Source organism: Octopus sinensis, linkage group LG19 (genome assembly GCF_006345805.1).
Source record: "Octopus sinensis linkage group LG19, ASM634580v1, whole genome shotgun sequence".
NCBI lineage: Eukaryota > Metazoa > Mollusca > Cephalopoda > Octopoda > Octopodidae > Octopus > Octopus sinensis.
In genome coordinates, this window is record NC_043015.1 from 15,757,542 (window position 1) to 15,776,490 (window position 18,949).

Sequence of the window (18,949 nt, forward strand, 5' to 3'; positions counted from 1 at the left end):
TCTGGAGATTGTTATGACGTGAAACTCAAGTTACTTGATAAATTAATTCAATTTGAATGGTAATATACGTTACAAGCAATGAGTTGTCAATTCATCTCTCAATGCAGTACATTATAATTTGAATTGTTTAAAAAAATGATATTATGATTGGATTATTCACTCGTCAGGTGCACAAACAACTATCATTTGTTTTGCGTGATGACAGAAATATATTACAAAAAGGGTGTAGTATTGTTATATTCTGGGTAGGAATATTTAACTCAAATAACTATTCGAGCGTTGAGTCTAAACATAAGTATATCTGTGCGTGCACACATACACGCATATACTCAGTCATAAATCTTTTTAAAGGATTCAAGTAAATTTCCATGCTTCTCACTCGTGTGAAAAGAACTATTTTCCTACACGCGCGCGCGCGCGTGTACGCACGTGTGTCTGTGTGTATGTTTACGTTTATGCCTCTGTACATATAGTCAGACAGACAGACAGACTGATATATATATATATATATAGATAGATAGATAGATAGATAGATAGATAGATAGATAGATAGATAGATAGATAGATAGATAGCAAGAGAGAGAGGGGGAGAGAGAGAGCGAGAGGGGGATCTTTCCTGTTGCTGTCACAGGTTTTGAAATTTCAAAATTAAGTGACAATTTTCAAATTTAGTATATTGATGTAATTTTTCATGGTGAAACCAATTTCGTGATTCATTCCAGAGAAAATTTAGAAAAATGTTAAAGAGGTTTCAAGTTTGGTCATTTCTATCCAATCAGAAAGTATGATTTGCGTATAATAGCCGTGTATCATGAAATGAAAGTAAACATTAGACGAGGCTTTAAACAAAAGCAATATGAGATAATATATATACAAAGAGAGAGGGGAGATGGAGGGAGGGAGAGATAACGACAGTGAAGAATATATAGAGAGATAGATTAGTGGTAACAGATAGAGAGTGTGAGGGATGTCGGTCTAAAATTGAATCTTTTCTCGTAGCAAATTATATCTTTTATTATTATTTACGAACAACTTTCTCTTTAGAGCATTAATTTCGAAAATTAAATTCGTTTTTCTCGAGGGTTCACAGTTTCAGAGCCTTTCGGCGTTAAACACACATGCATAACCAAATGCACTAGCATTTATGGCATAGTTTCGGTTGTATGGCATAGTTTCGGTTGTAGTAGCACAGATTTCCGTCGATTTCCGTAAAAAACTTTTATTTTTTTACATAAGTAATGAGAGCGAAAGGGACTAAGAGGAAGCGATTTTACGACGAGAAGGTTTCACTTTGAAGTCGGCCTGTGTGTGTTTGATGGGGTGTGGGAGACAGACAGTATGTTGTGTAAGTGAAGTGCTTCTGTTAGTGTGTGCGAAGAGACAGACATACATATACACATACACCGAGTACATACATACATACATACACACACACACATACATAGATACATACACACACACACATACATACATACACACACACATACTTACACACACACACACACACATAGATACATACACACACACACATACATGCAGACATACATATACACATACACCGAGTAAAAAATTACACTGAATCGACCATACATACATACACACATACATACATACACATACACACATACATAGATACATACACACACATACATGCAGACATACATATACACATACACCGAGTAAAAAATTACGATGAATCGGCCATACATACATACATACATACATACACACACACATACTTACACACACACATACATAGATACATGCATACATACATATACACATACATGCATACATACATATACACATACACCGAGTAAAAAATCAGTTATCTCTCTCTTTCACACATTACTCTCTCTGTCTCTTCGCACACACTAACAGAAGCACTTCACTTACACAACATACTGTCTGTCTCCCACACCCCATCAAACACACACAGGCCGATTTCAAAGAGAAACCTTCTCGTCATAAAATCGCTTCCTCTTAGTCTCTTTCGCTCTCATTACTTATGTAAAAAAATAAAAGTTTTTTACGGAAATCGACGGAAATCTGTGCTACGACATGCGAAACTTCGCCGCATTTATATATATATAAATACATATTAATTATAATAAAGGGTTAATTGCAACAAGTTGCTCAAAACCACATACCGAAAATATTAGAAATAGCAGCCAAATTGATCACTATTTCTCCTACTAATAAAAGTCTCCACAAACAAACAGAATTTGTAACCCGTATATGGTAAAAAGAAAGAAAATAACGAAATCCCAGCCTATGGATTAATTATAGACGAATCGTTTCTGGATTAGAACCGAAGGCTCATTTCCTTGTAAATATAATATTTCCTATAAATCTAGAAATGCTAGGGAAAAAACTCACCCTTTACACCGGCTCGACCAACGATATCGAACGATCTAACGGACTGCTAGCATCCCTACATTTATATAGACAGGCGAATTCGTATCTCCCTCCAATATTACCACGTGAGTTACGAAAACATTACCAACGAAACGAAGTTTCGTAGATTGATTGTAAGGGAGCAATAGTATTCAATATACAAAAAAGGGTGAAATATAATTAATTTAATAAAATTAATAAATTTCACCTAGTAGATTTATCGGTATGGAAAAGACCATATTTGGTAAGAATTATATTAATTATAATAAAGGGTTAATTGCAACAAGTTGCTCAAAGCCACATACCGAAAATATTATAAATATTTTTGTATATTGAATTATATAAATATATATATATATATATATATTTATACACACACATATGTGTGTATGTATGTTTGTATGTATGTGTGCGTGTGTGTATGTGTGTGTATATTTCATTACTTATGGAACTGCTTTTCATATTTAGAATGGGAATAATTCATTAATGTTAGCTACGTCAACACCTATCTTCTAATATCCATGATTAAAATAAAGTTTGTGAAAGATTAGGCTATTATGCTGTAGGCCTTTTAGAGCAGAAATCAAACAGATGATGGATAACTATATGTATATATGTGTGTATATATATATAGATAGATAGATAGATAGATAGATAGATAGATAGATAGATAGATAGATAGATAGATAGATAGATAGATAGATAGATAGATAGACAGACAGATAGATAGATAGATAGATAGATAGATAGATAGATAGATAGATAGATAGATATACATGTGTGTGTGTGTGTGTGTGTGTATGAATGTATGTATGTATGTATGTATGTATGTATGTATGTATGAATGAATGTATGTATGTGTATATATATATATATATATATATATATATATGTATGTATGTGTATATATATATATATGTATGTATGTGTATATATATATATATATATATATATATTATATATAGATTCAGATGAATATGGTAGTTAAGTTGAGGCACCAGAATTTAGTACGGTATTATCCATTCAATTTCAAAATAAGGTAATTAAAATCAAAATAAGTAACAAGGATATCCAGAGGTAATGCAGTACGATCGTTTCATGCAAGCCACTCCATTTAATTGAACAATGCAATCATTACATCAATTTAAAATGTAGAGCAATCTTCAGCTGTACAAAGACAGAATTTAATTAAATTAGAACAGATGGGCACATTAGTATAATTATACCTAAAATCGCCAAGAAATTAAGGAGATAAACAAAGAACATATTGTACATACAACAGCATAGCCGTAACTAAAAATTTTCAAGAAGACACTGCTTGTCACTGATTTTTTGTTTTTTTATGGGGTCATTTTTAATTTGTAGACTAGTTTATCAAATCCTTTGTATATTTAAGGCTGAGAGAAACAGAGGGCAGTATCTGTTTGCAGTAGGGTTGAGGGAGTAGACAGACATTCTAGATGGTATAGTCATAAAAATCAAAATTTATTAGAAGCAATGTCATGAGGTTTAGTAAGGGAAAACTTAAAACAAGATGTTAGCTGATAATTAAGGGGTCAAAGCAGACTATTGATAATGAAATAGGGGAAGTCTTATCCTGTAGCATTATAGTTAAATACTTTAAAACAGTGTTGCTATATTGTATACAATTAAAGTTTAGGGTTATTCAAAAGATTATTAAGAAGAATATTGTAACAAAAGGATAGAAATTTATGAATACTTTTGAATAAATATCAAACTTCTACCATGTTAGAGAGAGGAAAAGAAATTATATAGAAATAGTTTAATATTTCTACATATTGTATACTTAAATACTAACTCATCAGATGGTATCTGTGAATATTGATTAAATGATATTTATTGGTAGTTATAAAGAAGTATTGAGGAAAAAGTATATGCTAATTATATATTAATAAAATTTTAATCTGAGCAGTATTTTTAAAAGCAGTGAATAGTTTTATATAAGCTAAGTATGAATTTATAGAGATACAAAACTTAGAATAATTTTATAAATAAATAAAGGCTAATTATAAACTAAATAAAATAATCTAGAGCAGAACACCATAGAAAAGGAATAAAACGGCTTAATTACTAATACTATGGTAAAGTATATGCAGCTTGTCAACACCAATAGAGAAGGATTTTTAGAAAAAAAGGATAATAATTCAAAATATATTAGACAAACAATTATATTTACTTATTTAGCTAATATCTATAAGTATCAGTTAAAGGAATATTTAAGTTATGGAAAAATAAAAATTCTATTTTACACTAATCTTTTTTTTTAAATTTAGGATTATTCTATAGGTTTAAGAAGTTATTATTATTACTCCCTACATGATATTTATAGTTTCTTAGTGGTACTTCTTTATTTATATAAAGGTCCTTATAAATACTAAGATCAGGAGGGTAGAGCCATTTAAGAAAGAGAAAAATCATTTAAAGATCATTTCAAACAATTATTGTCATACTGAATGAGGTTAAAATTTAGAGTAATCAAGAAGATTACTAAGAATGAAAATTTTAACAAAAGGATACCACTTCTTTGAATATTATGAGTATATACCAAATGTTTACCACAATAGAGGGAGGAAAAGGAAATTGCAAAGAAATAGATTAATTTTTATATACTTATTACTTTTCTAAAATATTAACTTATATGGTTTCCATGGAAATTGATCAAATGGATTTAACTGGTAATTAATAAGAGGTGGGGGAAACTGAGGTTAAAGAACATGTCACCTATATACTGATTTAATTAAAATTGAACTAATTTTAAGTTGTGGAGATACCAGTATTACTTTATATAAGCTGAGTATGAATTAATAGGGGTACAATGATGAGATTTATTTGAGTCTGCTATAAAGATAACAATAACAACAATAATAAAATTATCAGTTAGCACTAAAAACCATAATAAAATAATAAAATATTCATACCTTATTAACTCCAATAGCATGTATTTATAGAAAATGTATAATAATTTATGAGCTAAAATTGTTAATTAACTTATTTAGCTTACTATAATTAGGTCTGAAACCAGGTATTAGTTGAAAAGGTAATTTTTGCTAAAAGGACAAGCTAACCATATACTAATATTAAATTAAGAGGTATAATATAGATTTCAAAAATTATTTGTGTTAATCCATAAATGATATTACAATTTCTTTGGGGTTCTTAATTGGAAGGGCTATTTGTATAAAGCCAATATAAATACCAAAGTTAAGAGGGTGGAACATTTTAAGAAAGGGATAAAAAAAACCTAATTACTAAAACTATTTTAAACAATATGTCATTTTTTCGTATAGGGTTAAAATTTAAGGTTATCAGAAAGATTTACCATTTAGGTGAGAGAATAAATATACAATAAATTAGTTATTTTATAATTTAGGCAGTTTAATTTTGACAGTTTAATTTTAAATTGTGAAAATGCCATATTATTTTTTATAAGCTAAGTATGGATTTATAGGGGTACAAAAATTTAGGTTTTTATAAAAGTAATTATAAAGTATTAAAATGATAGGGTAGAGTAGAAAACACCACAGGAAAAAGATATAAAATAGCTTAATCACTAAAATCATGATGAAGTATATATACAACTTAGCAACTTCAATAGAGAAGATTTATAAAACATATACAATAATTCAAGAAATTAAAAATTGTTTATTTACTTAATTAGCTTGTGTCTTTAATCACTTATACCTAGTATAAACTAAAAGAAAAATTAATGTTGTAGGGTATGCTATCTGTACACTAAATTTTTTAAAATGACCCCATAAAAAACAAAAAATCAGTGACAGGCAGTGTCTTCTTGAAAATTTTTAGTTACGGCTATGATGTTGTAGGTACATGTTCTTTGTCTATCTCCTTAACTTCTTGGAGATTTTAGGTATAATTATACTAATGTGTCCATCTGTTCTATTTTAATTAAATTTTATGTCTTTGTGCAGCTGAAGATTGCTCTACATTTTAAATTGATGTAATGATTGCATTGTTCAATTAAATGGAGTGGCTTGTATGAAACGATCGTACTGCATTACCTCTGGATATCCTTGTTGCGTCTTTTGATATATATATACACACACACACACACACACACACACAAACACACACACACACACACACACACACACACAAACACACACACACACACACACACACACACACACACACACACACACACACACACACACACATATATATATATATATATATATAATATATATATATATATATATATATATATATATATATATATATATAAGAATGTTAATTTCAAGTATGGAGAATGGGGATTTAAATATCGGTTGGAATGCTACACGCAATAATTCTTCCTTTGTATCCTAATATTCTTCCGATTTCTTTACTTGCTAAAGCTGACAGTTTTATCGTGGAAAATTTTAATGTATCGTTATTTGTAAAGTGATCTCATGTTGATTTGAAAGCGATAAGATGACGGAAGTCAATTTATTTTTTATAACAGTAATTACATAAATTATTAAAATAAAATAAAACAACAAACAGGAAAATTAATGGTGAATGACAGTGTATCAACAGGATGCCAAATTTAGGGTGTCAAGGTTCTTGTAGAGGTAACTAAATTTTATATACCCTTGGGATTGATAAACTAACGTTTCAAGTCATTAAATAAATTTCCGAAGGATTAAAATGATAGACATCTTTAAAATTGGATGTAATTTATTCAAAATAAGTTAGGTTTACTCTTTCTTTAACTTCTTGTAATCAACGCAAGAAAAAGATTAAGATAATGTCTTCATTGGGGATAGTATTAATATAGTGCATTTGATGGTAATAATTGTAGTCTCTAGATCCGAGAAACGGTTCTGTAATTTCTTGCTGAACAAGCTGTACAGATGATTTGTTTATAGTGATAAAATGTTTGTTGTACATTAGCTCATGTCTTCCATCAAATCGATATTACCTGTACAGGTGTACGGTGTGGCATGTCAAACGTCGAAGTGAACGCTGAACAGTATGAGATGAAGTGTTTTGCTGAAGAACACTACGCACCGCATGGTCCGGGAATGGAATCCACAATCTCACGATCGTAATTTCAATACTCTAACCACTAGGCCAAGCATTTAATGAACTGTTTATTAAACCATGTTCTGTTTGATTTCTACTCTAAAAGGCCTACAGCATAATAGCCTAATCTTTCACAAACTTTATTTTAATCATAGATATTAGAAGCTAGGTCTTGACGTAGCTTACATTAATGAATTATTCCCATTCTAAATATAAAAAGATTTTCCATATGTAATGAGTTGAAAATTTCAATTTACTGGCAATTAGACAACAAAAACTCTCTCAAAAGATGTTAAAATCTAAGAGCAAACAAGAGAAATAACCCTAATAAAATCAATTGATTGACAAAAAAGATTATGGAAGACTAAGACAATTATTATTGTGGTAACTGGTGCACTTTAAATAAGACCCAAACTATTACCTAAGAGGTTGAGGAATATTAGAATTGAGAGTCACATTGACGACCTTCAGAAAAGTGCAATTCTGTATTCTGCAAGAATACAGAAGACAGATTTTTGAGATTTTAGGAGACTTATTGACACCAAACACCAAGGCAACATCCTTATGACTACTACTACTACTACTACTACTACTACTACTAATAATAATAATAATAATAATAATAATAATAATAATCTTAACTGACTGGAAGTGTTATTCTTAACTGACTGGAAGTGTTAATCTTAACTGACTGAAAGTATTATCCTAACTGACTGGAAGTGTTATCATGTACATTCTTTTGTCTTGGTATAAAAGATGGGCTACAGCAAATATTCTGCTCAATACCACAGATTTGCTTGTCAGTTGTTTGACCTTAACCAGTTGAGCATATCCCTTAGTGGCTGACGATATGTGTGTCTGTGATCACGAGGAGAAATAGTGAGCGAGCATCATAGCCATGTGTTGAGAGGGATTCTTTGGGGTTTGAATAATTCACGTCTGGAAACATGGGTGGTCCATTCAACATCCTTAAACAACCCTTATTCAGGGACCTATTGAGCAGGTTGGTTACTCGACCAGAAGAAAATTTTAGCTGAGCCCCACCTGCAAGGTCATGTGCTGTTTATCTTGATATGAGATCACCATGTCGCGCACATATGGTTGTGATGCATGTGTCTAGTGTACCCTTATCAGACGGGTAATTATGATGGGTATACTGGGTTTCGTATATTTTATCCCAGTGTCACTTTGATGGCATGCACTGCTCTCTCATTCAATATTAATAATAATAATAATAATAATAATAATAATAATAATAATAATAATAATAATAATAATAATAATAATAAGGGGCGCATTTCACTGGTCAGCTGCTGAATGGAGGGCTAGGAATGCCGTGGTTGCTGATGCGCAGGCATGCGCTCAGGGTACGGCATCTCCAGCGTTTCCTTGATGGTGAGCAGGTGTGGTTGCCGTTTGACAGACTCACTTTTCCACAGCTCGTTTCTTTGATTGAGCTGCAAACCTGGATTAGGCGTAGACCGAGAAGGAGCGCTTGGCACCTCGAGTGCCGCCAACCCCTCACAGCCATCCGCCAGGTGAGCAATGCGGTCGGTGGTAGCGTTATATAGAGGGTTAGTGGAGGGAAAGTGCGACGATATTCTCGGGGAAACTCTGGGCGTCGACGAAGATCTGCAGACCGGTCTGTTTCGGAGGACTTTCGAGCCGGGGCCTATGGACAACCTCCAGAAATCCCTCACCTAACAGTGCTACCGAGGGGCGCTGCCTCTTCGGGATAAACTTTACAAGCATGGAAGTATTGTCAGCCGGGCCTGCCCAAGGTGCGCGCAGAGCGATGGAAACCGTTCTGCACGCCCTCGTGCAGTACCCAAGCATTGCTGACCTGTGGATTTATGTCGAACACCTGCTTTCGCGTCTAGAACAGATCCGGCTATCAGCTGAATCCATAGTGAAAATTGCCCTGCGGCTCTCCTTTGGTTGGTGGGGACAGGCAATGTTTATTTGTCTGGTGGCTGTGGAGAAAGAGGTTGTATGGTGGACCCGTTTGAAAGGGCTAAAGTCAGACACTTTCCTCTTTGGCCAAGCCCTCATCAACTTCTTCAAGTTTCATTTGAAGAAGAAAGTTGGGGTGAAGAGGTAAGTGTTGCCTTCTAATAAGTTTGTTGAAAGATGGGTGGATGTTGGAAGAATACCCAGTGTAAAAGGACCAATTCTGAGAAAGATAAAAGGAGAAGAGCTCTTGCCTTGTTGATCAGGCAGCCGTGGTTTTTGTGGGGTTTTCCACGAGGACCTTTAAAGCGCCTCCCTTTTGGGAGTTTTATATTGTTTAATTGTCATTGTTATATAGTGTTTAGACGCTGAAAACCCTTTGTCTCGTCTGGTATTGTCTTTTTTGCTGTTGCTTGTCCTTTAATGCTTTATGTAAGCCCTTGTGTCTAATAAAATAATAATTATTATTATAATTATTATTATTTTTATCATTAATTATTATTATTATTATTATTATTATTATTATTATTATTATTATTATTATTTCCAATTTTTTGACACAAGGGCAGCTTGGGGGAGATGGAGATGAATTGATTATATCGACCCCATTGTTCAACTGGTACTTATTTTATTGACCCCGAAATGATGATAGGCAAAATCTATCTCGGCGGAATCTGAATTCAGAACGTAGCGACGGGCGAAATACCGTCAAGCATTTCGTCCAGCGTGTTAACGATTCTGCCCGCTCAGAAAAAAGATGGTATAAGCACACACCAGAAAAGGTCACAGAAAACGAAAAAGCAACCATACTCTGGGATATGCCAATACATACGGATAGAGAAATTAAGGGCAACAGGCCAGATATAGTTGTCAGAGATCATGAACAAAAAAAAATGCTTTCTAATTGATGTATCAATACCAGCAGATGACAACGTATCTCTAAAAGAAATGGAGAAAATTTCAAAATACCTGGAAATAGAGGTAACTCGAATGTGGAATCTAAAAACAGAAACAATTCCTATCATAGTAGGCGCATTAGGTATGATAAAAAACACATATAACATACAAACACATATAACATACAGAAAATTGCACTACTGGACACTGCACATATCCTACGCAAAACACTTTCAATACAGTAACCATCAGAGTACCACAACAAATCACAACACATACCCAAGGCATAGAGCTGCGCTCGCTATAAAAATAAAACTACTGATTAATAATAATAATAATAAATGCCCTGATGCAGTACCAGTCAGTGTATTATTCTTAACACAGGATGTTAAGAATAATACAGCATCGTGAGCATGGCTTGACCGAGATGATTTGAAGCGTACCATCGAAAGCTTGATCATTGCTGCACAAGACCAGGCTCTCGCTACCAATTCAGTGAAGTATAACATCTATGAAACTTCTGACACTTTGAAATGCAGACTCTGTGGAAAGAATGTGGAAAATGTGGTCCACTTGGTAAGTGGACGTGAGAGCCTTGCACAAAAAAGAATACAAGCGCCGCCACGATAAAATGTGTGTGTATCTTCATTGGCTCTTATGCCGTAAATACCAATATGAAGTGATAGAGAAGTAGTAAGAGCATATACTAAGTAAAGTTAAGCAGGAGGATGGAAAAGTAACGATATTCTGGGACTATGATTTTCAGACGGATCGTGTAATCGAACATTGTCGGCCGGATTTTGTAACATTGAGTAAGAGAGACAAATACTGTCAGGTCATTGATGTAGCCGTACCAAATGACATGAATATTGTGAGTAAAGAGGTTGAAAAAATCACCAAGTACTCCGAACTGAAAGAGAGGGTAATGTTAATGTGATACTAGTGGTGATCGGAGTGTTGGGCTCAATCCCACGGAAACTTCAAGACTTCTTAAGGCAACTGGAAATCCCATGCAAGATTGATGTTTTGCAAAAAGCAGCCTTACTGGGCACAGCGCACATCTTAAGTAAAGTATTATCTGTCTAAGGTCCTTGTTGTGACTTGATAGATGACTAAAGACTTCGGTGCATTTTTACCTAGACTGTTTACGAAGGATAAAAGATGGGCTACAGCAAATATTCTGCTCAGTGCCACAGATTTGCTTGTCAGTTGTTTGACCTTAACCAGTTGAGCATGTCCCTTAGTGGATGACGATATATGCATCTCTGATCACGAGCAGAAGAGTAGGATTTATATAAACACGTGTAAACAATAGAAGCAATAACAAGAAAGTTTGAAAAAATATTCCGCAATAGAGGAAGAATGACCCAGGGGCAACCAAGCACTGACCCCAGCACTTCGTTGTTGCTTTATTTTATCAACCTCGAAAGGATGAAAAGCAAAGTTGCCCTCGGTTGGAACCAAGAGTATAGAGAGTCGCAATTAAAAGCCGCAAAAATAATAGACATGAGGTGAGAAATTTAGGGAAAGTGGTTTGTCTATAAAATAGACCACAACGATTGTGGAGTACCAGAAAGGGATAAAACTAAAAGTACATAAATGAAGGAAGTCCTTAGTAAAGAATATCTCCTTAGAATTAAAAGATTTTAAAATCCAGGAAATAACATACTAACAATCAACTCAAGGGCAGTATCACTAATAAGTTATGGGGCAGCAATGATTGAGTAGAGAAAGGATAAATTGAAAAATTACGACATTAAGACGAGAAAGTGACTCCCACTGTACAGCAGTCTGAATCTCCAACCAGATGTGAGCCTTTATACCGGAAGGGAACAGAAAGGAGAGATTTATGAATTTTTTATAGTGATTGTTCGTTTAGAGTAATCAAACCGGAGACATTCTCTGAAAAAGGAGGAAGTTATTCCTAAGTCCGTGTAAGAGATCTGTTTTTAACGGATCTGGTAGGGATCACAAAGAAAAACAATACAGGAAATGTGAAAAATATGTTAAAATTTGAAAGAAAAAATACCATTCTGTGCTTTCAATAAAGAATGACAAGAACAATTGGAGGATTAATTTTAGCAGCACAGAAGCCGGCTGTAAGATTAAAATGGATCAAGAGAGTGATAAATAAGCGGAACCATTCACCTTTATGTAGAATGTGTAAGAAAACATTCAGTTATAGGTCAGTATGCTCAGAATCCATTCAAAGTTCGTAAAATTGTGTAGAGATAAGATTGTTGCAATAATTCACTAGAATTATTTGCAAGATGTTCGGTTTTGTATACACAGAAAAAGACCTAGTTTGTCGGCACAGAAAAAAAAAGCTCTTGAAAACGATTAAATGAGTTTGCTTTGGAATGCACCTTCACAAAGCCAAAGTAGATAACAGACCAACAAATCGGATATTATTGAACGTCGATGTGAAGAAAGTATATTGTAATTGACGCAGCATACCCATTTGATAGCAGAGCTAAGTAAACAGAAAAAGGAAAAGTAATATATTACACAAATTTGAAGTAAAAATGTTCTCAAATGCTAGAATATAAATGTTGATAAGGTCATGCGTCCACTAATTATCTATAAGAACTTGGGAAACAGACGATAAATACCAGAGTCGACTTTGGAAAGTTAGAATTTAACAGAAGAGCGGTTGCAGAAAACTTATTTACTTGAAACAGCAGGACGTGTCTTGAAAGTCCTCAATACGAAATAAGGATAGATAAGAACATAGAAGGGCCAAAATAGCAGAAAGAATAAAAATACATCTTATGCAAGACCACTGGTTGTGGTCTGGTGCGGAGTGTTATCAAACCGGTTACAATGCCAACATCGTATAAAAAACAGCAAATATGATATTTTATAGGAGCACAAGGCAAGAAGTATTATGGGGAGAGAATAGTGCATGACTGGTATTTATTTTATCGACTGCAGAAGGATGAAATGCAAAATTCACCTCGATGGGATTTGAACTCAGATCGTAAAGAGCCGGAACAAATACCACCAGGCATTTTCTCTAGCGATTCTAATGACAACCAAACCTTTCTCTTAACAATAATAATTTGAACAAGAGTGCGATGTGCTGAGTTTATTTAATTAAAAAATTTCAAGAACGAAAAAAATTTCGTTCTTGAAGACAACACAAGTAGTAGCTAACTCTCTCTCTCTCTCTCTTGAGATGTAGGAGATTTCACTCCATGTTTCAATGAGTCCCACTTCTTTGGGAGGCATAAAGAAAGCTATTGTATCTTCTTCTTTTTTATTTTATTACACTGGTAGATTACCTTCTTTCTCTCTTATACTCGTATAAACAACACCCAAACTATGCAGTGTTTCTTTTGTCGTCTTGTTCCAACAAGCAGTTAGTGCAAACAACGAAACCAGTCCTTCAATCAAATTTCCATCATGAAGAAATAGATACTTTCAACCAGTGGGGGCTCGTGTATAGGCACTGCGAAACTGCAGCACCCCCTATTTCCACCCGATATTATTGATAACATTCAATATAATGAGTCCTTTCTTCTTTAATTCTTTCTTTATACTTGTACATTATATAATGCTTAAGCTTAATGACAGTAACCATCCCCTAGTTTATGAAAAAGGTACAAAAAACCTTGTATAGAACTATGCGCTTCACATTCCAGCGACGCGGTGTTTGGCTGTTGTACGCATGCTCACATGTCCGAGATAAGAAGCTTCACGCTAGGGAGAGTGGGGTGTTGTCGTTCACGCAGTGCCGATGGAAGGTAGTGTTTCTTTTTGACTCTGCGTGTGCTGTGCTTAAAAGCATGTTTATATTCTTGAATGTGATAAAATGTTTCCAGTTTCAATGTTTCTGCCAGGATTTGAAAAACGGGGCAGATTTTGTTATCTAGGGGGGATTTTTGAAAAGCAAGGGGTAATTCGCGACGATGTTCAGTGAACAAATTAAACACACTACCCAGCAGTAGCTAAAACGCGAACCGATCAAGTTCATGTATAAATATTCTTTTTAATATGTTTCCTTTTACACAATATTAAAACAACGGCTAAAATTTTACTGAAGCAGTACCCCCATTAATTTTATCTACGAGTCGCCACTGCTTTCAACTGATGTTTTTGTGACTCTGTGTGTGTTTGTGTGTGTGGGTGTGTGTATGTGTGAGTGTGAGTGTGTGTGTGTGTGTGAGTGTGTATGTGTGTGTGTGTGGGTGTGTGTGTGTGTGTGTGTGTGAGTGTGAGTGTGTGTGTGTGTGTATGTGAGTGTGTATGTGTGTGTGTGTGTGTGTGTGTGTGTGTGTGTGTGTGTGTGTGTGTTTTGTTCTTTTGGTTTTGGTGAATATACCCTTAGGTTCATTTTAACAGTATTAATCTACAGGAAAAATCAATATTTTTCCTTCTAAAGGGCATATGTTTGCACTGAGATGTGCCTGTAATCCGTGGAAATGCGTTCACTCTCAATGTGATCGATTTGTTGGGTGTATAATCGATATAATTGAACTCAGTCCTCAGTTGGGACTTATGATAATTTTAATAACGATAACAATATCAACTTTTAAAATCGGCGCACGTAAGAAAATCATATCATTACACACACACACACACACTCACACACACACTCACACACACACACACACACACACACACTCACACAAATACACACACACACAAAGTGCAGTATTTTCTTATGCTTCTTCACAAGAACAATTGTATTTCTTCTTATTTTTTGTTTAGATCATCTGAAAATAATTAAGCTTGGCTCGCCAACATAGCTCGTAAGTCATTTATGAAATATTAACAGAAGTAGGTCAACAAAACCCCTTAGAGGTTATGCTGTTGAGGACAAGATTTCATACAGGAATAACGCCTAACAGTGAAACCTAGTTTTGAAGAAACAACAAGGAAAATTCTCTTGAGATTCTTCAAAGAGGTTCACGCCATGATGGTATTTAATAAAATGAAAAGTCGTTTTAGCATTTTTTAGAATTCAGTGAATATCATTGACAACATAAAAGAAATATACAAAGAGAAACGCATGCATCAAGAATTGAATTTAGATAAAGTTATGCATACATGCGTGCAGATAGACAGACAGACAAATAGATAGATATAATCACACACACATACACACACATACACACACACACTCATACACATATATAATTGTATGCATGTATATATATAAATACGTACCAAATACCATTGATCAATAAAATATGGGTCTGTAAATATGGGCCGGCTCCAATTCATAGCTTGTGCTTGTTGGTGATGTACATCGTAACCAGAGAAGTTACTCATGGAAGATAATTCTTGATCGGCAGATGTAGCTGATCCTTTTTTATGGCGAAGCAGTTGTTTAAGTTGTAAAATGTATTTCACCTAGTTAAACATGAAAATACTTTATAAGTAAGGTGCAAAAATGAAAGGTCATATCTTCGCCTATTCAACCCTATAGAACTCCTCACTTCACTCCAGTAGAAGTTTTGAGAGGATTTCGCCGAAGCACTACAAGATAACAAAAAGAAAAATACTTGTTACTTAAACAGTGACCTCTTCCCCCGCTGCTTAGTAGCAAGCAATACAACAAGAAAAGAATTTTCCAATTATGCCGAGTCGTTGAGAATGGGATGTTTTACCACTGTCGCAATATTGCAGAATATAGCTACAATGATAGAATTATGTAGCAGTAACAGAAACTCATTTAAAGAACTGATAATTTGAAAACAATTCCAAGATTTTCACTATTTGCTTATATCTAAAATTAAAGGCTGTTTACTGACTGGATCCTCGATACCAATGTTTCCACTGGTTTTGACAGTTGGGGAACTTTTCTATGTCTACACTTTATGCTTAGAAACAACTGGATGAATTGTCGACTCTGCTGGACTTCCTAAGCTGCAGTACTTTGGAAAGCAGAGCGGAAGCAGTAAATATTTTGTGAAATACAACAATTTACAATCTATAACTCATAAGGAATGAAGGGCAAAGTCGACCACAGCAGAATTTGCAATGAGAATGTAAAGAGAGAAAAACATGTCTCTTACAATTCAGGTCCTAAAGTTAGGGGGAGCGAGCACATAAAAAAAGACATTTAAGTAACAATGTCATTATGTATGAAACTTACGACTACTGATATAGGTGTGACGTGAAAAAGATGAAACTCAACGGGATCATCCTGTGTCGTGAGATTATGACATCAGGGTTTGTTTTGATCCTTCAGATGCCGACGGCCACCAACACATCAGAGGAGATTGAGCAGACAGTTCAAAAACGCTGGAGGTTGGCCAAATAAAATAATGATTCCAGAAGGTTCTTCCAAGGCCATGCGATTAACAAAGAGAGAGAGAGAGAGAGAGAGAGAGAGAGAGAGAGAGAGAGAGAGAGAGAGACGGACAGACAGACAGACAGACAGATTCGACTTTTATCGCACAAGTGAACTAAAGAATTAATAAGAATTGTTGAAAAAGCACCAACTTTGAAAAATGTGCCCGTGGAGACGGTCGCTCCCCCTATTAACAACGTTACTGACACCGCTAAGCAATTTGTCCGACGTTATCATGATTATTCTAGCTCACTGCCCAAGCATTTTAAATAATATATGACACTCACTTATTATAATTATTTATTTTCAAAACAAAATTAAGTAAGACTTGTGATTTATAGGGGACACATCTAATAAACTAAACCATAAGAGGTAAGTAATAAAAGAGTAGGTTTAACTATTTGCAATGTTTTCAACGTCGTAATTAACTACTGTGGGATTACATACAGTGATTAGAGAAAGTATTAGGACTTTGATCGAGCAAGGAAGAGAAATTTCTCCGATATTATATGGTTAGTTGAGCTTCGTCCACAGAAGTATAGCCACGAATAGCAATGGCTATTCTTTGGATATACTTCACTGTTTTTTCACAGCGGAGAAAGCAGCCTAGCTGAGTCTACAATCTGACTGGTCTCCATTATTTTTTCGGACAAATATTATTAACTAATCCTTAATATTTTTCCAAATCACTGCTTTACTGTCGTTATTTTTTATGTTGAAAACTTTAGAAATAATCAAACCCACCTTTTAATTACTTAAATGTGGGTCAGCATCCCTTTATAATTAAATTATATAATGTGTGTTGACACGTCATATATTCAACAGAGCGTTTGAAAGCTGATAACAGGAACTGATTTTATTTATTTATTCGACTAGGGCTTTAGATACACTTTGTAACAGACTTAACTGGATGTTGCCTGATGGTATTATTTACATATTCACACAGCACGAAATATTTCTGCGGGTGTACGTTAACAAACGAAAGATGTAAACATTTTAAATGGGAACATTTTATTTAAACATTAGAGAGCCTGGTTACTTTAATTACCATAACAGACATAATAGACATTCAAACTACACCATTCAATTTACCCTGTCATCTTGCTTGAGTCTTTCAAGGAATTTGTGAGCTTTTCTTTTCGATGAAACGGGAATATCTGGATGAACCAATCTATAAACGTTCAAATAATCGTGCTGAAATAGAAATTAAATATAAGTGTTTTAAAATTTAGTCAACGATAATTTGGCTAGAATAAATATCGTGGTAAATATGTGAAATCATTACTATTCAACATAGAAACTTTATAATTACATATTGATTTTTTAAAGTTACTATGACTTGTGAATGGGCCTACTTCACATATTACAATATATAACATGATTCTTATCCTTGGGTAACAACTATTATTTCCTATTTGCTATGTATGAAAAACGGCTAATATTTCCTTCAAACTTTACCTTTGCTGCATTTATTCAAACCCCAAAGAATCCCTCTCAACACATAGCCATGATGCTCTCCCACTATTCTTGCTCATAATCAGAGACAAGTAAATCTGTGGTATAGAGCAGAATATTTGCGATAATATTTCTACTTCAGCAACCCAGCGTTGAATCTGTCTGAAATGTGATGGAAAACAGTTCTGTTTCAAAAACATCGATATCCAGATCACAAAAGTAAATTTTGAAGGAAATAGTAATCATTTCCTTTGAGTTCTAGATAGAAGCAAATGGAAATAACGTTTACTGACCAAAGCAGAAAAAAATTTATTACACAGTGTAATAAACTGAGAAAATTAGTTATCGCATAAGCAAGACAACAAAAGAACTTCTGTTTAGTTGTTTCATTTGCGCGAATTAACAACCAAATTTCAATCAATTGACAACCCACAATCTTATTCTAAAAACGAAATGTCTCGTTGAGCAATATAGGCCAAGGTATGAAATTCTTTTAATCATGTGCCTGCAAGATCACAGCTGTCTTGAGACTAAACAACAACAATGTAAAATGTTTTAACAGAACTAAAGATATATTTCAAGTTCTGAAATTAGATATACAACATTCTGTGACTCAAGATAACGATGATAGTTCGAGAAATGTAAAATATAATTAAATCAAAATTCTTCAGAAAATATTGACCTTTGAGCCCAGATGGAAGCCATATTGTTTTGCCAAATCAGTTACGTTTCGTTTTGTTGAAATCAGTTCGAGAGCAAAGCTGTTGCTGTAGATAAATGAAGTCGAGTCACCATCTTGCGAAAATGAAAGATGAAGGTTGATGCTTATCAATAGACATATTAACAAACTCAGAAACCAGTTAGCAGCCATTTTATCATTTATGTTGGACCTATCGAGAAAAA

At 34.1% G+C, this 18,949-nt stretch overlaps 1 protein-coding gene across 1 annotated transcript in view; it reads right to left on the reverse strand.

Annotated features, from left to right (window-relative positions):
• Positions 1–18,949, reverse strand: part of LOC115222333 (PC3-like endoprotease variant B) — a 157,731-nt gene that overhangs the window by 107,622 nt on the left and 31,160 nt on the right. The window contains exons 2-4 of the mRNA XM_036511112.1: positions 18,729–18,936; positions 17,684–17,785; positions 15,463–15,648 (exon numbers count right to left, since the gene is read on the reverse strand). Coding sequence (XP_036367005.1) covers positions 15,463–15,648; positions 17,684–17,785; positions 18,729–18,917 — 477 coding nt within the window. The 5' untranslated portion in view covers positions 18,918–18,936. The remainder of the gene's footprint in view (positions 1–15,462; positions 15,649–17,683; positions 17,786–18,728; positions 18,937–18,949) is intronic.